Source organism: Dasypus novemcinctus, chromosome 1 (genome assembly GCF_030445035.2).
Source record: "Dasypus novemcinctus isolate mDasNov1 chromosome 1, mDasNov1.1.hap2, whole genome shotgun sequence".
In the NCBI taxonomy this organism is placed as follows: Eukaryota; Metazoa; Chordata; class Mammalia; order Cingulata; family Dasypodidae; genus Dasypus; species Dasypus novemcinctus.
The window spans coordinates 33923304-33949855 of record NC_080673.1 but is presented as its reverse complement, the minus strand read 5'-3'; the positions used below and the strand labels follow the sequence as shown (position 1 = coordinate 33949855).

The window sequence follows — 26552 nt, the reverse complement described above, 5'->3', positions numbered from 1 at the left end:
GAACCCTGAGCCCAGGAAGAAGCAAGCCATGGGAAGAGAGGAATCCTGATTCCAGGGAGAAGCAAGACCCTGGATGGGAGGAACCCAGGAAGCCTGAACCATCACAGACATCGGCAGCCATTTTGCTCCAACACATGAAAACAGGCTTTGGTGAGGGAAGTAACTTATGCTTTATGGCCTGGTATCTGTAAGCTACTATCCCAAATAAATACCCTTTATAAAAACCAACCAATTTCTGGCATTTTATATCAGCACCCCTTTGGCTGAATAACACAGAATTTGGTACCAAAGAGTGGGAAAGTGCTTTTGTATTAGCAAAATGCTGGAACAGTTTTATAAATTGGTAAGGAGTATTTTTTTTTGAGGAACTGTGATACGCTTGATGGAAAAGGTCTAAATTGCTTTGAAGAGACTGTTCATAGCAATATGGATGCTAAAGAGACTTTTTATGATGCCTTAGAAGTAAATGATAAAACTATTATTGGAAACTGGAGGAAAGGCAATCCATGTTTTGAAGTTGTAGAGAACTTAACAAGATTAACTCCTGGAGTTTTATGGAAAGCAGAATTTGAAAATGGTGAGCCTGGGCATTTAGAGAAGAAATTTCCAAAATAAACCCAGAGAAAGTGGCTTGGCTTCTGCTTGCAGCTTATAACAAAATGCTAGTCAAGAGAGATATACTGAGGACTGAACTGTCAGGCACAAAGAAAACAGAAACTAATTCTGGAAATTCCAAGCCTCTGGAAGTCAAACTCCCAGATGAGGGTGCACATTGGAGGACTTAACTAAACTTGGAACTTGTAAATCAGGTTTGAAGATGCAGTTATCTCAGAAGACTTGTGAAAAGTATTACTGTCTGATGGCTTGAACCCCTGCTTCTTGCATGCTAAATCAACAAGGTTTTTGAGAGAACTGCATGAACAAAAACACTGTCAGCTTGGACTAAAAGGGACACGGAAAGGAGAGATTGAAGGGGAAAGAGCTTTAAGAGGAAAACCATGGAAGCTGGGATCTGGAATTAAGACATCATCTTGGGCCAAGAGAGGAACGCCACCCATGTATACAGAGAGGGTCACTTTGCACCAGCAGTTGAAGAGGGTGGATGCTCCCACCTAATGCTCTGGGTGAGTTTTGCCACTCCAGGGTACAGAGAGTGTGGAGCACATTCTCCAAGGATTAGAGCAGTTAAGGTCATCACCCCACAGATCTGAGAGAGGTGGACCTGTCCCACATGGATTAGGGAAGGCCAGTTGCTGAACTCTTTGCTCTGAGAGGGTTGAGCCTATATGCCAAAGGTTACAGGAAATGTTGTCTTCATGTCACTGTACTAGGGCTCATACAAGAAGCACATATGCTGGACCAATCTAGGATGATGGGCTCACTGTCCCAGAACTTACCCTGCATGTAGTATATGGCTCACAGATCTCTCCTACTTAATGCTATGGGAAAGCAGTCAAGTAGATGCCTGGGAAAGGGAATGCTGGCTATAGGACATAAAGTGCATTGAGCAGGACTGTGAGGAAACTGTTTCCTAGGGAAGGGGGGAACATTCAGAGCCTTGTAAACAGGGGGATTTCTGGAGCTACACACAAATGTCTAAGAAAAGATGCATGAACAGAAAGGGCCAAGGAAGCCCCTATACACATAGGTCGATTGGTAAAAGCTGTTTTATTTTACTTTTTTAAAATTACTTTTGTTAGTTCATAGCTTTCAAGGAAAGCTCTGTCATAAAACTAGCTGGATATAAGCTTAGGAACAGATACCCCAGAGTCTAAATTATAGAAATAGCACATTAAAATACCAAAATGTACAGGTTTCAACAAAAGATTACAAGACATATCAAGGAACAGGAAGCAATGACCCAGGGAGGAAAAGATTAAAGTATCAGAAACCATCAGAGGAGGGTCAGACCTAAACATTCCAGATGAAGACTTTTAAAAAATGGCCTTAAATATGTTCAAAGAATAAAAGGAAAATACGGGCAAGGAACGAAAGGAAATCAGGAAAATAGAAGATGAACACAAAGAATGTCAATAGAGAAATGGAATTATGAAAAGGAACCAAACAGAGCTGAAGAACACAGTAGAACACAAGAGAAATAAAAAATTCCCTAGAGGAATTCAATAGCAGATTCGAGCTGGTAGAATAAAGAATCAGAGAACTTGAAGATAAGACAATTGAAACCATCCAGTCTGAAGATAAGAAAGAGGAACTAAGAATGAATGGATTCTGGGAAGAAGACTTGGCCCAGTGGATAGGGCATCTTCTACCACATAGGAGGTCCGCAGTTCAAACCCCAGGCCTCCTTGACCTGTGTGGACCTGGCCCATGCAGTTCTGATGCGCACAAGGAGTGCCGTACCATTCAGGGGTGTCCCCCATTTAGGGGAGCCCCATGCACAAGGAGTGTGCCCAGTAAGGAGAGCCGCCCAGCGCGAAAGAAAGTGCAGCCTGCCCAGGAATGGCACTGCACACATGGAGAGCTGACACACAAGATGACGCAACAAAAAGAAACACGGTATTCCCATGCCACTGACAACAACAGAAGCAGATGAAGAATGCTCAGTGAGTGGACAAAGAGAGCAGACAATGGCAGAATTGGGGGAGGAAGGGGAGAGAAATAAATAAAAAATAAATCTTAAAAAAAAAAGAATTAATGGATTCTGAGGAACCTATGGGACACATCAAACATACCAATAAATACTTTTGGGGAGTCTCAGAGGAAAAAGAGAGAGAGAAAGGGGAAGATAAAATATTTAAGTGGTAGAAAACTTACCAAATTTAACAAGAAATGGACATACATATCTAAGATATTCAAAAACTCCAGATAGGATGTCTTATTCTGTTAGACTGCTGAAGGCAATATATCAGAAATGGTCAGCTTGTACAATGGGGATTTATCAGCTTACAAGCCTACAGGTTCTGAAGTCATGAAAATGTCCAATTCAAGGCATCAGATGATGATGCTTTCTCCCCAAAGACTCGCAGTTGGTGATCCTGGACTCCTCTTTCACGTGGAAAGGCACATCACGGTGTCTGTGGTTCTATGTCTTCTCTTCTGCATTTCATTGTTTTCAGCTTCTTGCTTCCATGGCTTTCTCTCTCTCTCTCTTTCTCTGTATTCATCCCATTTACAAAGGACTCCCATAAGAGGATTAAGACTGACCCTGGGCCAGACGTTAATTAGAATAATCTCATCAAAAGGACTGACCCACTCATAATAGGTTCATACCCAAGGTATAGACCAGCTATAAGAACATAATTTTCTAGGGGTACATACAATCTCAAACTACCACAAAGAATAAACTCAAATAGAATAGCACTATGCCATGTTGTAATCAAACTGTCAAATGCTAAAGATAAAGAGAGAATTCTGAAAGTCTCGAGAGAGAAGCAATGTGTCACACACAAGGGATCCTCAATAAGAGTAAATACTGATTTCTCAGCAGAAACTATGGAGACAAGAGGGCAGTGGGAATACATATTTAAAGTGCTGAATGCAAAAACTTGGCAACCAAGAATTCTATACAAGCAAAACTGCCTATCAAAAAATGTGGGAGGGAAAAAAAAGAGAGAGGAATTAAGGCATTTCCAGATAAACAAAAGCTGAAAGACTTTGTTACTACTAGACTGGCCCTAAAAGAAATGCTACAGGGAGTTCTGCAGGTAGAAAAGAAAGGACAGTAGACAATTGACTAAAGTCACAGGAAGAAATAAAGGTCTCCCATAAAGATAATAATATGGGTAAATATAAATATCAGTACCATTGTACCTCCACTTTTTATTTCCTAAAGATTCTAATCTGAAAATGCATAAAAAGTAATGATAAATCTATGGTTTTGGGCACACAATGTATAAATATATATATATAGTTTGTAACAAGCACAACAAAAGGGTGGAGGAAGGGAGCGGTATAGGAGCAGTGTATATGTATACTATTGAAGGTAAACTGGGATCAAGTCAAACATGAGTGTTATAAATTTAGGTTGTTAATTTAAGTCCCATGGTAAACACAAGGATAATATCTGAAAATAAATACAGAAGAAAATAAGAAGGGATTAAAAATGTTACATGACAATAAATCAAATACATATGAAAGTAGTCATTAACAGAAGAATTGAGGAGGAAAAAGGTATACGACTTACAAATACCAAGTAGAAAAATGGAAAAAGAAAGTTCTGTATTGTCAGTAATTACTATAAATGTAAATGGCTTAAACTCTTCAGTCAAAAGGCAGAGGATGGCAGAATGGATAAAAAAGCAGGACCCAACTATAGGGTGTCTGCAAGAGGAAAATGGAAAAAGAAGATCACTATTTACTGATAAAGGGGTCAATAATTCAACAAGAGGGCATAATTTGGAATATATATGCATCTAACAAAAGAGCCCCAAATGTATAAAGTAAATATTGTCAGATTTGAAGAGAGAAAAAGACAGTTCTTTATTAATAAAAGAGTTCAAAACACTACTTTCAGTAATGGATGACTATCTAGACAAAAGATCAGTAAGGAAATAGAAGACTTGAATGATACTAAAAACCAACTAGACCTAACACACATATAAAGAGCATTCCACCCCACAATAACAAAATATACATTCTTCACTAGTACACATGGGTCTATCTCCAGGGTAGACCATATGTCAGATTACAAAACAAGTCTCAATAAATTTTAAAATTTTGAAATCTTACAATGTGTCCTCTCCAACCACAATAGAATGGAACTAGAAATCAACAAGAGAGGAAGAACTGGAAAATTCACAAATATGTGGAAACTGAATAATGGACTCTAAACCAATGGATCAAAGAAGAAGTCACAAGGAGAATTAGGAAATGTCTTGAGGAATATGAAGTTGCAGCATAGTAAAATTTATGGGAGACAGAAAGGAAAGCTGCGAGAAATTTATAGTTATAAATGCTTACGTTAAAAAAGAAGAAAGTTGTCAAATCAGAAACCTAACCTGGAGGATCTTGAAATAAAAGAGCAAACAAAACCCAAAATGAGAAGAAGAGAAGAATAACAAAGATTAGAGTGGAAATAAATGATATAGAAAATAAAAAACAATAGGGAGACTCAATGAAATCAAAACTTGGTTCTTTGAAAAGATCAATAAAATTTATTAATATTTAGCTAGATTGGTAAAGAAAAAAGAATAGATGATGCAAATAACTAAAATCAGAAATGAAAGAGGAAACATTACTACCAATCCCATAGAAAAGATAAGGATTATAAGAGGATACTGTGAACAACTGTATGCTGTCAAGTTAGATAACCTAGATGAAATGAATAAATTCCTACAAACACACAATTCCTACCAAACTGCCTCAGAAAATATAAAAAATCTGAAGAGACCTATATTACAATTAAAGAGATCAAATGAGTCATTAAAAGCCTCCCAATAAAGTCCAGGAATAGATGGAGTCACTGATGAATTTTACCAAACATTCCAAAAATAATTAACACTAACCCTGCTCCAACTATTTCAAAAATCTGAAAAGGAATTAGCACTTCCTAACCCATTCTATGAGCCCAATATTGCCCTTAAATCAAACCCAGATAATGCTATCATAAGAAAAATAACAGACCAATATTCTTCATGAATATAGATGCAAAAATCCCTCCATAAACTACTAGCAAACTGAACCCAACAGCATATTAAAAGAATTATACACCATGTCAAGTGGAATTTATCCCAGATATACTAGGGTGAGTCAACATGTAATATACTACATTAATAGAACAAGAGGGAAAAAAACACATGATCCTCTCAATTGATACAAAAAAAAGGCATTTGACAGAATTCAGCACTCCTACTTGATAAAGACTTAGAAAACTAGGAAAAAGAAAACTTATCAACATAATAAAGTGCATATATGAAAAACCTACAGCTATCTTCATATTCAATGCTGAAACACTGAAAGTTTTTCTTTCAGATTAAGAACAAGATAAAGATTCCCAATGTCAACACTCTTATTCAACATTGTACTGGAAGTTGTAGCCAGAGCAAATAGGCAAGAATAAGAAAGAAAATGAATCCAAACTGGAAAGGAAAAAATTAAAACTTTTCCTATTTGCACACGGACTGTAATATATATATTATAATAATATTTTTTCATGAATTGTGACAAATGCACCACACTAATTGAAAATAATAATAGGGAACTCTGGTGTGGAGGGGTTTTATAGGTCTATTTTCTGCAGGATTTTACTGTAAAACTACAAGTTCTCTAGAAAAAAAAGAGTGGTACTATGAGCAATTTTTTATCTCTAATGATAGAGACTTTAAATTATCTGGAGACACTGTTCCTTTGTTTTCGGAAAATTTACAGAGCAGCAACTTAGTTATGCATAGTTGAGGCAAGTCCTTTGTTCTTGACAAAACCACGGTGACTGCAGGCTGAGGTTAAGCATTCTGGATGGACAATCATCACATAAGGTAGAATCAGAATTGGGTCTCTGAGAGTATTAACTTCTTTCGATTTCTTTGGTTGATTTATGTTTCTTTGTTTTTGTTTTTATTTTGTTTGCTCTTTTTAAATTTTGAGGATTCTTTGCCAAAGAGAGAAGCAGCTTTCCTGAAAGACTTTGAATATGAGCTGAATTGCTTGAAGGGTCCAGTGGCGTCGTAGTAAGGAGCAACTTCCTCCGAGATTATAGAGTACATGTTCTGCTCCCGGGAGTGGCAGCTGTGGAAACATGGGTATGGTACCTCCACCTGGTGCCCCTGCCAGAAGCCCATCAGTCACAGCAACAGGAGGTCTTCTGCAGACAACTTCAATGAGGATAGTTGTTGTTAGACAGGGGAAGCCAGAACAAGAAAGGAAGAATATGGATGGAGAGATCACTGTGGGAGGGTGAGCATCTGTGAGGCCTCCATTTGTAGACTGGCAAACATAACTTTAGGAAACTTGGATACTGAGATCTGCTGAATATGCTGGGGAGGTATTGTAATTCAGGCATTGAAAATAAAAGTGGTCTAGCTTTCTATACCTGGTCTCTAAGGATTGGACAGTTGGGCTATCTTTCTTCCAATCTCCTCAAATTACAAATTAAAAACATAAGACACAAACTGTTAAGTGTCTTTGACCAAGATTATCCAGGAAGGGACAGAGATGGACCTTGAATAGCTGAATTACAAGGTAGTGCCTCCGTTGACCTACACGCCAGTATTTTGAACTAAACTGACTTACAATAAAATAGGCTCAGAAATTAAATATTACCTTAGATTTAGAAAGTAAAAATCTTCATCAGGCCAGAATCAGAGATGCAGATAAAGCCAGGTACAAACTTTTCAGGAAATCCTATTTCTCCCAAGCACACACTGTAGCTGTAAAATGTCATAACAATCCACTTCTTGGAGTAAACTGCTGCTTTCTTACTGAGAAACTTTATTCTCTAAAATCAATTACTATCATACATATTGCTGTTTGAAATTATTTCAATAGAGTGAAATATTTCACTCTCATCTGGAGGATCTAATTCATTTTGACACCACAAAGAAAGCTTTTATAATCAATGTGCAGAGCTTCAGATAATGGGTCTTGGAACACAACATTTAGCATCCATTTTTATTTCCAAGAAAACAGGACTATAGGTCCATTTCACAGTTCAGAACTAATATTAAGCCTTTATTTATTTTTAATTTCTCTCCCCTTCCCCACCCCCAACCCGGTTGTCTGCTCTCTGTGTCCATTTGCTGTGTGTTCTTAGTCCACTTACATTCTTGCCAGTGCCACCAGGAATCTGTGTCTCTTTTTTGTTGCATCATCTTGCTGCATCAGCTTTCCGTGTGTGTGGTGCCACTCCTGGGTAGGCTGTACTTTTTTCATGCTGGGCGGCTCTCCTTGTGGGATACACTCCTTGCACTTGGGGCTCCCCTATGTGGGGGATACCCCTGCATGGCACAGCACTCCTTGCACGCATCAGCACTACCCGTAGGACAGCTCACCACAAGGGTCAGGAGGCCCTGGGTTTGAATCCTGGACCTCCCATATGGTGGGCAGACACTCTGTCAGTTGAGCCAAATCCACTTCCCTGAAACCTTTATAAATAGCCCTACTTTGCTTGGATCCCCTCAAAACACTACTTCATTTACATTCACCTAACTCTACCCTTCCTCAAAATAACTCGATGATAATTCTATATTTTCCTTTTTTTTAAATGAGACAACCCATGGTTCCTCAGGTGTTTAGTCTCCCACATTGCAATGAATCAAAAATCTGTCTTAGTAGGTTTACAGGTTTTATCCTTGGTAGTCTTCAGCTGATTGGGCTAGTACAAGACATTATCTTAATTTTTTAATGTTTCTTTAGGTACTTAATTATCAGTATTTTATTCCATTCCATATGAAAAAGTAGCAAAGTAATCTCACTCCAAACCAAAGAATATTTATAGCATGAAGGTCTCCATGTTATAAATATAGGAGGGCTTTGAAGCCATAGCGTGTCTTTAAAATGAAAACAAACTACACAGGGTTTTTTTTTTTCTGCGTTACTAAAACTCAGGCTGTGCCTCATTTCATGAAACAGTGATCAAAACAGATGTTCATTTTTTCCTTAATAATATGAACACAAGCATTCGTGAAAATGACCAGTACATTACTTACTTTGAGAAATTGAAAAACTTGAAATACTCATGAACTTCTAACAACTCTTCCCCAAGCCTCACTCTGAACCTCTGACCTGCTTTCTATTTCACTCAGGAAAGGGAAAAAAAGTCAGAAGAGAATGTGCACAAGCTCCACACCTTCCCACCGTCCTCCATCTGCAATTGTATATTGTTTCTATGGATTAAACTGGTACTATTCTGTGTTATCTAGACTATTCCTCTGCTTTGCACTAGATTCCATCCACTTGTGTTCTTACAAGGACATTGTTCCTGGAATTTTCTCCTTTCTTTTCTGCGGTAGTCAGCCTCCAAGATGGTTCTCAAAGATTTTGTCTTCTCTATCCTTGATAGTGTCTTCTTTATCCATGATAGTGTCTTCTCACTTTAAATCAAGGTTGTCCTGTGTGACCAAAGGAATGCTGGCACAAGTGATGATGTGCATCTTCTGAGTCTAGCTCATAAAAGACAATGATTCTTTTACTTTGAGCTCTTGGGTTACTCACTCTGAAATGGAGTCTCACCATGTCAGGAGAACACAGTCTAATGAAAAGGCTCAGGTGCAGAGGAACGGAGGTCTGCAACCAACAGCTAGAACCAACTTGACAGCCACATAGGCGAGCCACCTCAGATTTGGATCCTCCTGACTTAAGCACATGTTGAGATGATTGGAGCCCCAGGCAACATCTGACTGCAACCTTGCAAGAGACCCTCAGCCAAAATGTCTGAAGTTCAATATTTTTTTTTCTTTCATGGATTTTGCTTTAGGTATTGTGTCTAAATTTTCATCACCAAACCCAACCTCAACTAGATTTTCTCCTGTTATCATATAGCAGTTATATAGCTTTGTATTTATGATTAGGTCTATGACCCATTTTGAGTTAACTTCTGTGAAAGGTGGAAGGTTTGTATCTACATTTTGTGGCACGGGAATGTTCAGTTTTTCCAGCACTATTTTTTAAAAGAATATCCTTTCTCCACTGAATTGCCTTTGCTCTTTCGTCAAACATATATTAGCTATATTTGTATGTGTCAGTTTCTGGGCTCCATAATCTGTTTGATTGATCTATTTGTCTATTCTTTCACTATACTGCACCATGCTATACTGATCACTGAAGCTTTAAAGTTGTCTTTGAAGTCAGGTAGTGTCTTCCTCTGACTTTGTTCTTCTTCAGTATTGTGTTGGCTATTCTGGGTTTTTTGCCTTACCATATAAACTTTAGAATCAGTTTTCCTAAATCCACAAAATAACTTGCTGAGCTTTTGACTTGGATTGCTTTTTATCTGTAAGTCCAGTTGGTAAGAACTGACATATTGAAAATTTGAGTCTTCCTATCCATAAACACATAACAGCTATTCTTATATTTAGATCTATTTTTAATTTCTTTCATCAGTGCTTTGTATTTTTCCCTGCATATATGTTGTATATATTTTGTTAGATTTATCGCTGATTTTTAGGTTAATGTAAATGATATCATATTTTTAGTTTCAAATCCCAATTCATTTCACTTAGCTATAAACTATTATCATTCAATACATTGTTGTTGTGCAGAATCAAATTTCTGACCTATACAGTTTCCCTTCTTACTGAAGAATTTCTTTTAACATTTCTTACAAGGCAGGTTTATTGACAAATTCCTTCAGCTTTGTTTGTCTGAGAAAGTTTATTTTTCCTTCACTTTTGAAGGATAATTTCACTAGATACAGAATATAGATTGGTATTTTTTCTTTCAACACTTTAAATATTTGACTCCATTCTCTCCTTGTTTGCAGTAAAGTCTGCAAGAGAAATCCAATGTAATTCTTACCCTTTCTCCTGTATAGGTAAGGTATTTCTTTTCCTGACTGTTAGATATCAGGGAGAGACAATTGGGATGTGGAGACCAGCAATTGCAGGCAAGGATTTATTGAGAAGCTCTCCCAATGAAGGGGGTCTGAAGAATAAACTTCGGGAAACCCCTGGCAGAGGCAGTCATGAATTTATACTGTACACCTGTAGGCAGGAACATGCTTAGTGAGAGTGGGTTTGGGCTTGGGTAAGACCTGAGAGCCTATAGGGATGGCTAGGGGGTAATGGGCAAGGGTCAGAGAATTCTAGGGGTGTGGGGGATGTTGATGGGGTCATGTGGTTTCTTTGTCTATTCTTGTGAGGAAATGAACTGTATCAGGACACGTAGGCTCGGGATAGGAGGTTGTTCTATGTCATGGGATGTGACTCCTTCTGAGTAAATAGCTGGACGCCCTTCCACAATGGGGCAGGTTAATAATAAACTGGCAGCTTCTGCAAGTTGTGACAATTATGGGGACTAGGGATGGGGCCTAGTCCTGTCACTGCCTTTTTTCAAGATTTTCTTTGCCTTTTTTTTTTTCTGTAGTTTGCATACAATATGCCTAGGTACAAAGTTTTAATATTTATTCGGCTTGGTGTTCTCTGAGCTTCCTGGATATGTTGTTTGGTACCTGTCATTAACTTTGGAAGTTTTTCAGTCATTATTACTTCAAATATTTTCTGTTCCTTTCTCTCTTCTCTTTCTAGTATTCCCATTACATGTATGTTACACCTATTTTATAATTGTTGCCAAATTCTTGGATATTTTCTTCCTTTTTTTAAAATTTGTTTTCTCTTTGCATTTCAATTTGAAATGTTTCTACTGACATTTCTTCAATCTCACTAATGTTTTCCTTGATTGTGCCCAGTCTCCTGATAAGCCCACCATGGTATTCTTCATTTCTGTGACAGTGTTTGTGATTTCCAGCATTTCCTCTTGCTTTTCAGAGATTCCATTTCTTTGCTAAAATTGCCCATCTGTTCTTGCATGTTTTACACTTTTTTCCATTAGAACCCTTATCATAGTAATCATGGGCTTTTAGATTTCTGACACGGTAATTCCAAAATCTCTGCCATATCTGAGTCTGGTTCTGATGCTTGCTTTGTCTCTTCAGACTGTGTTTTTTCTTGCTTTATAACATGCTTTGCACAATGTATCAGCTATTAAAAACTGAGGCAAATGGGACTTTAGTTTGAGATTTTATTTTAGTCAGCTAGGAGTTAGATTGTATTTCATGTCTTATGTATCTGTACAGTCAGAATCTTTTAATTTCTTCTAGTGTTGTTGATATTTTTCTCCCCTGTTATCTTTGAATTCCAATAGAAATTCCTTCTTAAATAGTCTGTCTTGCAGCTCTCTTATTTAAGATCCACTGCTATGATACTGAAGCATTGTTGATTTGATGGTGAGGTATTGGGGAGAGGAAGTATTCTATAATCTAATAACCTACATTTAAAAAAATTGGTCCAGAGTTCCTCAGCTTTGGCCTTCAAAAGAGTTTCTTAACCTTTTTTTTTTTTTTACTTCCCCTTACATCAGTCAGGAAGACTGGAAAGAGGACTCAAATTGTCTGGTTGACCTTCCCTTAAGTAAGATAAACTTGGATAAAGTGGATTCCTTGAGGGCATACCTTTATTTTGGAGAACAGAATGCTCTGAATATATTTCAAAGGGGTTATTTCCCACTTGAAAGGGACTCCCACACTCTCTCCCCCTCAAAGCAGGAAGGGATTTTTGTCCTCCCATCTTCAACCTGAGAATCTAGAGGAGATCCTGGAGGCAAAACTCATTAAAGGAGGTTGGGGGGCAGGAGGGATTGCCTAAGACAGTCATAAAGTTTTCAACTCTCCAAATAGCCTATAGTCCACTTCCAGCAACTCGTCAATTACTGTTTAAACATCCCTACCCACTACTGGCTCCAGCAGCTTCTGCTCCTGGTAAACTGTTAATCTCGGTATTTGCCTGTCTCTCTAGTTTTCAGAGTGGTGCTTTGCCCTCTGTATTATTCAGCCAAAGGGGTGCTGATGCAAATTACAAGAAGCCTGTTGGCTTTCATAAAGGGTATTTATTGGGGATAGGAGCTTACAGATACCAGCTCATAAAGCATAGGTTACTTCCCTCACCAAAGTCTATTTCTATTTGTTGGAGCAAGATGGCTGCCAAGTCTGCCAGGTTCAGGCTTCCTGGGTTCCTCTCTTCCCAGGGCTTGTGTCTCTTTCCTCTATGTGCTTACTTCCCAGGGCTCCAGCTTCAGACTTTAGCATAAAACTCCAACATCAAAACTCCAACATTAAAACCTTCCAACTCTATCTTTTGCCATGCCTTTTAAAAATTTTTTTTTTCTTTTCTCTCCCCATCTCCTCCCCTCCCAGTTGTCTGCATTCTGTGTCCATTCACTGTGTGTTCTTCTGTGACTGCTTCTATCCTTATCAGCAGCACCAGGAATCTGTGTTTCTTTTGGTTGCATCATCTTGCTGTGTCAGGTCTCTGTGTGTGTGGCGCCATTCTTGGGCAGGCTGCGTATTCTTTCGCGCTGGGTGACTCTCCTTATGGGGTGCACTACTTGAACATGGGGCTCCCCTATGTGGGGACACCCCTGCATGGCAGGGCACTCCTTGTATGCATCAGCTCTGCACATGGGCAAGCTCCACACGGGTCAAGGAGGCCTGGGGTTTGAACCGTGGACCTCCCATGTGGTAGGCAGACACCCTACCCACTGGGCCAAGTCCACTTCCCATTGCCATGTCTTTTATCTGTGAGTTCCACCCACCAAGGGCTGATACACAATACCCTACTGATGTGGCCCAATCAAAGCCCTAATGATAATTTAATCATGCCCAGGTACAGACCAGTTTACAAACATAATCCATTATCTATTTTTGGAATTCATAACTATATCATACTGCTACATCTTCTGATCTCAATTCTCTAATAACTTTAAAAAGAGTGTTATTTTCAGGTTGTTCAACATTTTTCTTGTTGAGAGGATGGGGGTGAGAACTTCCAAGTTCTTCACACTATGGAACAAACACAGAAGTCCTCACACTCACATTAAACATTACATATTTGACCACATAAAAGGATGAGGCAAACAGATTCTATTATTGGCATTTACATAGGAGGAAATAGGTTTAGAGAGATCAAATAACTTTCCTAGAGACAAATGGATAATAGGTGAAGCTAAAATTAGAACCCAGGTCTTCTGGTACCTACCAGAACTCTTTCCATTACGAGCCTTTATGTTTAGGTATTCATGCACTAAGAAAGCAATTTTTTAAGCAGAGGGTCACACAGTTTCGGGTTGCCTCTGTGGCACAACGTGAAAAGTGATGAACTGGGATATCCAGCAACAGATACCCTCAAATTCACATTTAGATTTTAGGAAATTCACAATAATGTGAGCCCTCAGTTTCTCAATCTATGAAATAAGGGGTTTGAACAACATGACCTTGAGCATTCTTGTAATCAAGAAGTGAAGCAGTTCTGGGTTGGGTTTAGGTCCTATATTTAAGAAGAGACAGAGGTTGTTAATGTGGGAGGAGTGGGAGGAGTGGGTTGAGGGGGTGATGGGGGGTATATGGAAGCCTCATATTTTTTGAATGTAACATTTAAAAAAATAAAATAAAGAGATAATAGAACCAAAAAAGTTTTTAAAAAACAAAATATCAATATGTCAGAGGTAAGCCCAGGAACCTATAATTTCACTCACACCCCAGGTGATTCCTACAAGCAATAAAATTTGACAATTATTGATCTAGAATGGTGATTCTAAAGCCTGGATGCCCGTTAGAATCACCTGGAGGGGGTCGAAAAAAAAAATGATTCTAATGATTCCTCAGCCACATCCCCAGTGATTATTTTATGTTTCAGTTGGTGTGGTATGGGGCTCAGATTCTGTATTAAAAACAAAACAAAATAAAAACACCTCCTTGGTGAATGCAATGTGTAGCTAAGCTTGAGAAGCCTAAACCATGGAAGCATTCAGTACATATTAGGTAAGTACACAGATAAATGGCCTGAGTTCATTTAAAAAGGATGTGCTGTTCCAAGATCACAGTTGTGATGTCACAAGTGATGTAAGTGACATCAGTGGTTCCATTGAATTCACTGATTCTCCAGTGGAAAAAAATCATCTTTTGATAATCTTTTACAACTGTTTTTTGTTGTTTTATTTACATACAGTACAGATAATACCTAGCTCTGTGACATCTGGAGATGGTGACTTGCTAGAGTTGCCTGAACAACCACTTCTTGAACTGCAGAAAAGCCTTTCTAGTTTGCCACTTGATTGACAAAGGACTGGGGACTCCTCACCTGACTCACAAGGCAATTCCCTCCCGTACAGCAGCTGGCAGGCCCCGAGTTAAGGTGTCTTGGAGACTTTCTAGGTCGTGGGTGCAGAGCCCTCCCCTCTCCGCCCGCCCAGTCTTCAGTTAAGGACCCGGGCTGGAAATAAAACCTGGCGAGACCGCCCGGGCGATCAAAGGGAACGAGGAGGGCGTTGGCTCCCCCCGCCGGCGTTGGAGGCGGATCTGCAGTCTGCGGAGCGAGACGACTTCGGCCGCCGCCAGCCCGGAGGCAGGTGAGTGCAGCGACTCGAGTGAAAACCGGGAGCCTTCGCAGAAGGTTGTCTCGTGATTTTTCAAAAATAGATCCATGGTTAAGAAAAGCCTAGGCTCAGAATTTAAACACTCATAGTTTTAGTCCAAAAGGTGGCAGAGGTTGCCAGAAGACTGAGGATATAAATTAACCTGAAATTAAAAATGAAATTTTAGGGGAGCAGGTATAGCTCAGCAGTTTGAATGCCTGTTTCCCATGTGCAAGGTCCCGGTTCAATCCCCGGTATCTCAAAAAAATAGATGGATGAAATTCAACTTAAAAAAAAAAAAAAAGGAAAAACTCTTAGTTGAAGTCCAACAAGCTATGCTGATCAGAACATTCTAGTAAAACGGTCTGTATAGAAACTTAATTAGTAGAGTTTAAATTAGTGAGAAAAGTTGATAGAGGAGAATATTTACTAATAATATGAGAATGAAATAAAGGAAAGCTAATAAAATAGGAAAATAAAAAAGAATGAATATAAAATATCTGTGGAAGCTTGAGAGTAAACATTAAAATAATGTTTGGTTTTACGTAAAAGTAGTTTGAGACATAATAAATTTGGTAATTTTTTTAGAGGGAGAATAATGTGCTAGATAAAATATTGGTTTATTTTACTGCAAGAATTTGGTCGATTTAGAAAGAGCTAGACTCTTCTTTAAAGCTAGTATTGCCAATCCTCAGTCTGGGGTGAAATCTGAGAGGTTGAGAGTTCTTTGGCAAAATAATTTGCCACTTCTGAAATTTAGGCATTCTCTTCCTATCTATGCACTTACAAAGGTTTTGTTTTGTTTTGCTTTATTTGCTTGTTTTTAATTAAAATGGATAAAAGAGGTTTCTTAGTTATTACGTAATCATGTGTCTTTTTAATCACATGATATCCTTCCCAGGTACCTCCTGCACCTCTGACCTATCTTAGCAGCCATTCACCAGCTTGATCCTGGTTATTTATTCTAAACCCTAGAGCAATAACTGATGTGGCCACAGCAAAGCTAGACCTTTCTTTGAACCTAACAGTGAAACTATTGTTTTTTGTTGAAATAGTATCACTGTGTCAATTCTTAAATACACTTCAGTATCTCTTTTCCTCAACTGCATTCCCATGAAGAATATTTTCTTACCAGCATCTTTTTTAGGAAGATGCACACAATTTCAAATACATATTTGCTTTACTAAATTTCTGATTTTGAAATTGTTTTCATTTAGATTGTCCATAATGCCAAATACTGTAACATATTTTGTAGATGTATACTTATTATTCTCTTTAAGAATACATAGGAAAAAATACATGGAAAAATGAAACACTTTTAAAGTAACTATTTCTCATTATAAAGTAAAATAACAAAGGAAAATGATTTCAGATGTACTTTATTCATGAAGCTATTACTATAATATCAGATTTAGAAGAAGTAAAAAAGACTGGAATATCCTAAATTCCATTCTAGAGATCTTTGATGGCAAGGTGAACTAAAGATTAACATGCAAAATGTGAGCTGATTAACTCCTATGATAAAATGACTGGTTTTTTTTTTCCTTGTGTGGCTGGTACAACTAAAAAAAGGTGAATTGTGTTCGGTGGCTAAATAAAGGTGAATTGTGTTCAGTAGCTAAAAGAAGGTGAATTGTGTTCAGTGGCCTTTTCCAAATGTTATCTTATGAAAAATGGCTGCTTCTTGGCTTTTTGTGGTTTTGGTCCATTTCTTCGTAAAGGAACCAGACCTTTCCGAAAGTCTAGCAGTGCCATTCAATAGAACTTTCAGCAATGATGGAAATGTTCTATTATCTGTGCTGTCCAGGATGTTAGCTGCTGACCACATCTAGTTACTGAGCACTTGATATGTGACTAGTATTACTGAGGAGTTGAAATTTTTTCCTTTAATTTTTCTGCATGTAGCTAGTGGCTGACTAATTGTATCACATTGTTCCAATAGCTGACAATACTATGCAACACTCACTACTGATCTTGTACTTTAGGAAATTCTTTTTTTTTTTTTTTTTTTTTTTTTAAAGATTTATTTTTATTTATTTAATTCCCCTCCCCTCCCCCGGTTGTCTGTTTTCTGTGTCTTTTTGCTGCGTCTTGTTTCTTGTTTCTTTGTCCGCTTCTGTTGTCGTCAGCGGCACGGGAAGTGTGGGCGGTGCCATTCCTGGGCAGGCTGCTCTTTCTTTCGCGCTGGGCGGCTCTCCTTACGGGGCGCACTCCTTGCGCGTGGGGCTCCCCTACGCGGGGGACACCCTGCGTGGCACGGCACTCCTTGCGCGCATCAGCACTGCGCATGGCCAGCTCCACACGGGTCAAGGAGGCCCAGGGCTTGAACCGCGGACCTCCCATGTGGTAGACGGACGCCCTAACCACTGGGCCAAAGTCCGTTTCCCTACTTTAGGAAATTCTTGAAGGAAGTTTTCCATCTTTTCAGCTTTTTGAAGAACAAAAAGATACAGAGATTCATAGATTATTTACAATATACACAGGTACTACTAATGAAGAGAAGTGCCTTTACCTTTGCGGGATCCTAAGGATGTAGCAGCAATACCTACACCCTGAATGTGCCTTTAATCTCACATCTGAGCTATCACGAAGGCTTTTGCTTTAAGGCACTTGATTGTTATGAAAGTCTTTTTGTAGGTGCTTTCTCATTTGATCCTCACAACAACCCATTGAAATAAACAATTTAGTCCATTTATCTTTTCATGATACCTGTCCACCTACACAGAAGTTTCTTATATTATTCTCATAATAAAAATATATCCAAATCTTGAAAGAAGATAGATTTTCAAGCTCTGAAGGCAAAGTTTAAAAAATCATAGGTTAATAAGAAGTCTTTGTTGACAGAATAAATGAATAAGTGAACATGGAATGAGAATGTAATATAAAATTTCATAACGTCCTTCCCCTTTATCTGCAAGGTGGCATCATACTGTATTTTTGAAAAGGTCAGTAAATATCATGCATTGATCACCATTTCTTAATTGTTACATCTTTATTTCTTTTATTTCAGAAGCTCTTGAAAAGTATAACCATCTCAAGTGAACCGGCTCGCTGTCAGGTGATACAAGAACCATGAGCAGTAATGGAACACATCTAACCACTGGCTTCATCTCTTCTTCTGTAGCTATCATTTTGCTTGGTTCAAACTTGGTGCCACTTAAAAAATGTGATACTGGCGATGGTAATTATTTTTTTCTTCTTTATTAACCTTAAATTATTTTTAAATGTGGGGCCCTGTTTTGTTTTGTTTTGTTTTGGTCTTTTTAAAATGATAACTACCGAAATAAATTTTGTGGACCCTGGTGCCTAACGAATATAGCTTAAAATAAATATTTTGATAATGCCATGCCAGTTCATTGACCATCGGTGTTTTAGTATCGTTGGCTGCTCAGGCAAATATCAGGCAATGGGTTGGCTTAAACAATGGGAATTTAATGGCTCAAAGTTTTGAGAGTAGGAGAAATTCCAAATCAAGACATCATCAAGGTGGTGCTTTCTTCACGAAGACTGGAATTCTGGGGCTGGCTGCCAGTGATCCTTGGTTGGAGGCTCCTCTGTCACAGGGCAATGTAGATGGTGGTGTCTCCTGACTTCTCCCTTCTCTTGTGGGTTTGCGTGACCTTCAGCTCTTGCTCCCTGTGGCTTTGTCTCTATCTGTCTCAATTTCATTTTCCTTACAAAGGACTCCAGTAATAGGATTAAGACCCTTCCTGACTGAGTTGGGCTATACCTTAACTGAAGTAATTTCATCAAAAGATTTCACTATGATCATACTTTTTTGTCTGAGGTAAAAAGTCAATTTTTCTCTTTCTTCAACTATTTAATGAGAAATAAGCAAAGATCTTCCAATGTTAGTCAGTAGTGCTATGTTGAGTTCTTCCAATATTGATTATTTCTTTATCCTTTCTACTTCTAAACTTCTAATGGTACAGAAGTCTTAGAAAGGAATAAATATACCTCATATCACCAGGTGATGTTCAGATAATGGGCAAATGGCAACATGGAGCATAAAAAGTAGAGTAACCCTAACCTCAAAAGATAGTTCACAGGTTTTAATATCTGGCTCATGACAGGTATTAAACTGTAATTGTATGACATCTACTTGTGGCAGTAAATAACTATTTTTATCCCAGAGGTGGCATAATGATGCCTAAAGGTTTAAATCACTATTATGCTATTCTGCAGTCCTCAATTTCATATTTTTGTGGGGGACATCAATAAATATACCTCCAGAATGAAAATACAAACTTTGTTGGTCTTGCCAACTGCTTTCACCTTTGGATTCATTTTAAAAGCGTTGGAGTCAAAGAACCTGGGTCTAAATTCCAGTTCTATAAACCACTAGCTCTTTGGACAACTTGCTTAATCTCTCCCAGAGTGAGTGTCTATATCTTTGTATTAAGGACAACTACATTGCAGAATAATTGTAAGAATTAAATGAAATGTGCAAAGTACCTGGCATATAGGCACTCAATAAATTACTGCCACTTATAAAATAATACCTCATAGATATTCGTACACATTGATTTAACCAAATCAGTTTAAACTACTGACATCAAGTCCTTTGATTTCCAGGAATGTTTCTTCAGTGGGTACTTTGTGCTGCTATAGGGTTGGTTGCCTTGATGGTCAATCTGATATTACATTGCCCTAAGTTTTGGCCTTTTGCAATGCTTGGGGGCTGCATTTGGGCAACAGGTAATATATGATATACCTTATTCTTTAATCTTTTAGCACTATGATCAAAATAACTCTTGTTCACAAAAGAAGGAAATAGTACAAAACAGTAATTCTGTCATAGATAGTGGGAATGAACTATTTAGTTTCTTTCAGACATACAATAAATATTTTTGGTACTTTTTTTTTTTTTTTTTTTTTACTTTTAATGATTTCAGTCTAAGTGCCTGGTAGAAAATTATTGTAGCAAAAATCTTGCAATTACTCTCTATCTGTTCAAGCTAACTGATATTATTTTAAGTGCTCTGTTATGCCTTTCTCTAGGATGTTTATCAGAAAATATTTTTTTAATTAGATAGTCTTTCCAGTAGAATTTAAACTTTACCTCATTTATACTTCAATATGATTATGTTTATCATGTCTAATAGGGAGAGGGGGGCAGAGAAAGCAACCATTCATCCAGATAATCATTATAACCACCAGAGTATTTATTCTTACCTAACAGGTTGCACTGGGATTAAAGGACAGGAAGGGTTTAATTTGAAAAATAGTTCATATGTGAATGCTATAGGTCATCGCAGCTGATATGGGGAGTAGAGGAAAGGCAGAAACTGATGACGAGGATATAGGATTTTTTTCCTTGTTGTTTAGGCAGGGGCTGGTATCATTGACAGATGTGAGGAAAACACCTGATTTGTCAGTAAGCAAGAACAAAGTCTGGGGCCACTTTGGGGCCAAAGACTTCTGCCAGTGATTGGCCCTAGTTTGACTCTAAGAGCATGGTCATTTTAAAACTATGGCTAATGTCATCATTGACAGCTTCTGTGAAAAGTCATAGAAGAGAGAGAGACCCAATTTAAGGCTCTGAGCAATTAGGCAAGCAGCTAATTCAGTTATTTTCATAGGAGTTTACCCTAGGCCCAGTTCTTTTAGTAATCATAACCAGGAATTTAATGCTAAAGAAATGTGGTTATTTTATTTCAAAATGAGGAACTGTACTTTGTGTTAAATTTGTCCAAATCTGCTAAGCCTCAATTGAAGTTAGATTAAAAACGAATTCAACTTATAAATGCATTTTCAGTATTGGAAATAACACTTTTCTTTTGTATGTTACATCCACAGGGAATATTGCTGTTGTCCCAATTATCAAAACCATTGGTTTAGGCCTTGGAATCTTCATCTGGGGATCATTTAATTCATTAACTGGCTGGGCAAGCTCAAGGTAACACGAGTAAAACGATTTCAATTAAGCTTCCCTGTACCCTATCTCTACATAAGGCGAGTGCTAGAGATTAGGTTTACTGAGAGGAATAAGATTTGGTTCTTACCCTCACAGAAATTACAATATTAAGACACATAAAAAATAAGCCACTTTATTATTATGTGCCCTAAGCTCTAAATAAGAGATCAAGATGTTTGATCAAGATATAGTAAAGGTTTATTTCTAGGGAATAGAAGTAGGGAGGGAGAAAGGGACCTGAGGTTTCCTTTCCCTTTCTATTGCATGACAATCAATTTTTTGGACATATTGTATCATCATTTTCACAAATACATGAGGTAAGTACTAAATTAATAAGAGAGCTGATGAACAAAGAACAGTTTGCTGAAAGTTACAGTGTTAATAAGCCAAAGCTCAAACCCACGTCTTCCAGTTCCATTGTACATATTTTCCTCTAGAGCAGGTTCAGTAAATTACCACCTTCTGGACGAATCTGACCTTCCAGCAGATTCTGTAAATAGAGTTTCATTGAAAGACAGCTAAGTTCATTCATTTCGGTATTGCTGATGGCTGCTTTTACATTACAGTGTTAGAATCTAGTACTTGCAAAAAGCCATATGGGCCATGAAGCCTTAATTATTTACACTTCGGCCCTTTAAGGAAAAGTTTGAAAGCCTTCCTGTAGAGCTGCTATTGGACAGCACAGATTTAGCATAGCCCCTTCATCACGGGAAATTCTACTGGACAGTGCTGTGCCAGAGAACATTGCTACCACTAGTCAGTATTAAGATTAACAATCAAACTGAGCTTGGGGAAATGGGTAGAATGGAGACAGTTACTCTTACTTTTTGAAGCTTCCCTCTAATACTGCTCCACTTCACTCCACCACCCCCAAACATTACACCAACTTCAATACAACAAAACAAACTAACTTCGAATACATTGTTTCTTCTCCTTTTCTTTCTCTCCCCATTCCTTGCCCCACTAATAAAAAGTTCTTTTTCCTTTTTGCCTCCTTTTCTCTGGTCCCTGGATGGTTCTCAGTGATTCCTGGTAATGATCACTACATTGTCAAGGCATGGAAAAAAAGAATTTAGACTGATGCCAAAGAGCAGGGACTTTGAACCACAGAGTTATATAGAAGTCTGTTTCAAGTACTGTACAAGATTGCCGCCAATTAACTCTCGTCAATTAACTGCTTGATTTATTGTTTTACTATTTCTTCCATAGCCTTAATAAGAAAGGGACACTCACAAATTCTTTTATATACATTTACTCATTTAATCTTTATAACAACACTGTAAGGTAGGTACAGTTATTATCCCTTTTTTAAACATGGGAAATTGAGACATAGTGAAGATAAGTAACATATCCAAAGTCACAGTAAGTGAAGGACCTAGGATTCGAGCCCAGGAATCTGGCCCCAAGTCCATGCCGTTAAATTAGATTATGATTGAGCACATTTTCAACAATATCTAATTTGATGTGACTTTTTCACTTTCCAGGTTTGGTTGGTTTGGAATTGATGCACAAGAAGTTTCAAAACCCCTGCTAAATTCCACTGGAGCTGGGCTATCAATAGTAAGGTACACAGTCCTTTCTAATTATTTAGCTATTCTTCCAAACATTTAGGATACTTTTTCAAGGTCCTAATATGTTTACTTTTTTAAAGCTGTATTTTATAAAATCTACATGATTTTCCCTCAGCTTCTTCATTTACAATGACAGAGTTGGTTTTAGAGGACAGAAAGTGCTAGATCTGGAGTCGGGAGTCCTGGCTTTAGTTGAAAAAATTCCCTAACTGCTTTGAACTTGGTTTTATTTTCTGTAATATATGGAAGATCATAATGCATAGCTTATAAATTAGAATCAAATAGTATATTAAATTAATTTTCAAACTAAAAAATGCTGTACAAATAATGTTATGCTGGCTTCCTGATGCCCCTGAATTAACTCTTGATTCTCTCTGGTACTTTACTCACTCTTTACTACCCAGCTTCCACTACCTTATCCGCTCACTCACTCTTCTTAACCCAACTCTATACCCACTCTCTCACCTGTGAAAGCACGTACTCTCTTGAATACCTACTTTTGGATGTATCTGTGTTTAGTTTGTATATATTGTATGAAAGGATGAAAATGATTTCGAATCTCTATGTGGCAATGTTTGGTCAATAAACTCTGACAGGAATTAGGTCACTTTAAATTCAGTCCCTTTCTTCCCTGGAATTCTGTTTATATTCTCTGTCAATGTTTCACATAATGTATATTACTGCCTGGAAAGATTTTAGTAATGTTTTATTCTTCTGGGAAAAAACAGTATATTTCCTTTCTCCTGGCAGTGATGGCTTTTCTCCAGCCACATTCACAATCTTTTTGTCACTGAAATGTTGCCTTTGAAAATGGTTCCAGGCCAACTGGAGAAGAAATAACATAGATTATTCTAAAACAGCAAATTCCTGACATTTTTAGTTTGAGGCAATTTTCTGTATCTTGTACAATACACAGAGCTTTCTAGCTTTCAATTGCTCTCTTAAAAACAATTTCTTTCCACTAAAAACTGTAGTGACATGCCTCACTTAGTCTTGACTTCATGATGATAGAGGCCAGTTTACCCAATCCATCAGGCATTGTGTTTCTTCACATTTCTTTCTTTAGAAAGAGTATATTCTCTAAAATTACAAATCAATTACTTATGTTCTACCACTTCTACCTGTGTGACCTGGAGAAAATTACTTCATTTCTGAAAGTTCAGTTTCTTCATCTGTAGGGGAGGGGGGGAGTAATAATAATAACAACCTCGTAAGATATTTTAATAAAATTTAATAATAAATGGAATAGTTAAGTGCTTGGTATGGTACTAGACACATGGTTAATAATGCTCTATATGTTACCCCAGTTTTCATTATAATGATCACTATTTTTATCAATGACCATTCCATGCTCAAATACTGGTTCCTCATTGAGCATTTATTACCTGGCCCTGTGTTAACCAGTCAGTGCACCTGGGGAATCCTGCTGCATGATTTGGGGTTTGGTCTCATCAGATCTAAGACAGTTTTGGGTACCAAAAGTGGGGTGTGACTATAACAAATATCTGAAAATGCAGAAATGACTTTGGAATTGGGTAATGGGTAGAGACTGGAAAATTTCTGAGCCACTTGATAGAAAAGTCCTAAATTGTCTTGAAAAGACTGTTAGTAGAAATATGGATATTAAAGGCAATTCTAATGAGGGCTCAGAAAAAGTGAGAAGGGCTGTAAGGAAATTTTCCATCATCTTGGGGAATACATATATCATCATGAATAGAATGAGATTGTTGCTGTGGGAAGAGGAGTGGGGTGAGGAGGGTGGGGGGTATATGGGGACCTCATATTTTCTGAATGTAATAAACAAATAAATTAATTTAAAAAAAAAAAGAAAGAAATTTACTGTCTCATGTAGCCTAAAACTCAACATTAGAAATTTCAGTCTATAGTAAAAGGGTTAAAAATAATAATTGTTATATAACTAAGAAATTGGAAAGGAGTCCAAGAAAATATCATTGTATGGTCAAAGTCATCTTAAGTGTGAGAAGGCAGATTGAATTAGCAAAAACATGTGAATTATGGATTTTAACTGAAAAAAAAAAAAGAAATGTGATAAGTGAAGGAAAATGCTGAAATAAACTGACTTAATAAACAAACAAACATAAAAGAATGTTAGTAGAAATATGGATGTTAAAGGTTCTTCTGGCAAGGCCTTAAAAGGAAATGATGAATGTATCAATGGAAACTGGAGGAAAGGCAATCCTTATTATAAAGTGGCAGAGAACTTGGGGAAATTATGTTAGGACGTCAGTTAGAGGGCAGTATTTGTGTATTAATCATGGTTCTCCAGAGAAACAGAAATAGTTTATATATATACATATATATATACATACACACATATATATACATAACATATATACATACATATAGATGAAATTCATTGTAGGAATTAACTCATACAACCATGGAGATTGGCACATTTGAACTTTGTAGAGTAGGTTAGGCCACAAGCTGGAAGCTCCAGTGAAGGTATATTTCCCAGGGGAAGAAGGCTGGATAAAGAAGAGGCAGAAATTTTTCTTTCTGACTTCTAAAATCCTCACTTCTCACTAAGACCTATAACTGATTGGATGAGACAACTCCCCTCACTGGTGAAGGCAGTCACCTTTATTGATTATAGATTAAATCAGCCAGAGGTGCAATCAACTGACTAAATCCATCTACAAAATACCCTCTCAGTAATAATCAGGCCAGTACTTGCTTGACCAAACAACTAGATACCATAACCTAGCCAAATTGGCACATGAAATTAACCATCACGATCTGTGATAGAATTTAGCTGAGGAGATTGCCAAGCACAGTGTGAAGGGTGTGCTCTGGTTTCTCTGACTGCTTATAAGAAATGTGAAAGGAAAGAGCAAACTGAGGATTGAATTCTTAAGCACTAAGGAACCAGCACTTTGTATTTTGAAAATTTTCAGTCCATCCAGATATTATATTCCAAGACTAACAGCACCCCTTCTGAGCTTTGGGGAGGTGAGTCCACAGAGAACAGGGCTCCACGGGAACAGAGGGTATGGCTAAATAGCCATTTGCTAAGAAAAGGCATGTAACTCATGGAGCCAATCAACCATCTCAGAGGAAGTCAAGATTGTTGATGCAATTATCCAGGAAAGATCTGTAGACGATCCTTTTGCCTGCCTTGAACCCCCTTTAAAATCTTATTGCAAAACCACAAGATTATTGAGAATTTTGTATGAGCAGAAACATTGCCAGCCTGGATGAAAAGGGACAGAGAAGAGACAAATGAAGAAAGAATGACTTCAAGTTCAGAACCATGGATGAAAAGATAACTTGTTTTCCAGGTTTCAAAGGTGGAGAGGAATTTTGTTCTAGGAGAGACTATACCCTTAATGATTTTTTATTATTTTCGACTTCAAGTAGTTACTGAAATAGCCTAAGGCTTTTAGGATATTGGAATGGGGTATATGTATTTTTCATGTAGTAATAACAAGTACTTTGGGGTCTACTGTGCAATCTGTGGTAGACTTAATCAAATCCCCTACAAAGACATATTCAAGTCCTACCCCCTTAGCTTACTTTTCCAGGCTGCCATGAAACTATACAATTGCTTAGCTTAAATAATAATATTTATAAACTCGTGGTTTTGGAGGCCAGAAGCCCAGTTCAGAGTGTCAGCATGGCCATGTTTTCTCCCCAAAGTCTGTGACATTCTGGTGCTAACTTGCTATACTCCTTGAGCTTCCGTGGCTTGTATCTATCTCTCCTTTTGTTTTCTTTCTGGTTCCCAATGACTTCTGGTTTCTGGCTCTTCCCTGTGGCTTTCTTTGCCTCTGGCTTTTGGTTTCTTCTCTTTATAAGGCCTCTAATACTATGGATTAAGACCCATATAGATTCATTTAGCCACACCCTAACTATCATAATAATAACATTTATAAAAGGCTCATTTATAAATGGATTAAAACTCACAGGAACAAGAATTAAGAACATGCCTTTTAATTGAGATACACAATTATTTTACCACACCCCTACCCTTGTAGGTGTGGACTCAGATTGAATCAGGGTAGGCCTTAATCCAACAGGACTGG

At 37.8% G+C, this 26552-nt stretch overlaps 1 protein-coding gene across 1 annotated transcript in view; it reads left to right on the top strand.

The window, feature by feature from the left end:
• Nucleotides 1-14922: 14922 nt before the first annotated feature.
• The window catches only part of TMEM144 (transmembrane protein 144), a 30884-nt gene continuing 19254 nt past the window's right edge, over nt 14923-26552 (top strand). Inside the window, exons 1-5 of the mRNA XM_004450792.4 lie at nt 14923-15012; nt 18029-18199; nt 19594-19716; nt 20818-20917; nt 22420-22500. Of these exons, the coding sequence (XP_004450849.1) occupies nt 18091-18199; nt 19594-19716; nt 20818-20917; nt 22420-22500 (413 nt within the window). The 5' untranslated portion in view covers nt 14923-15012; nt 18029-18090. The remainder of the gene's footprint in view (nt 15013-18028; nt 18200-19593; nt 19717-20817; nt 20918-22419; nt 22501-26552) is intronic.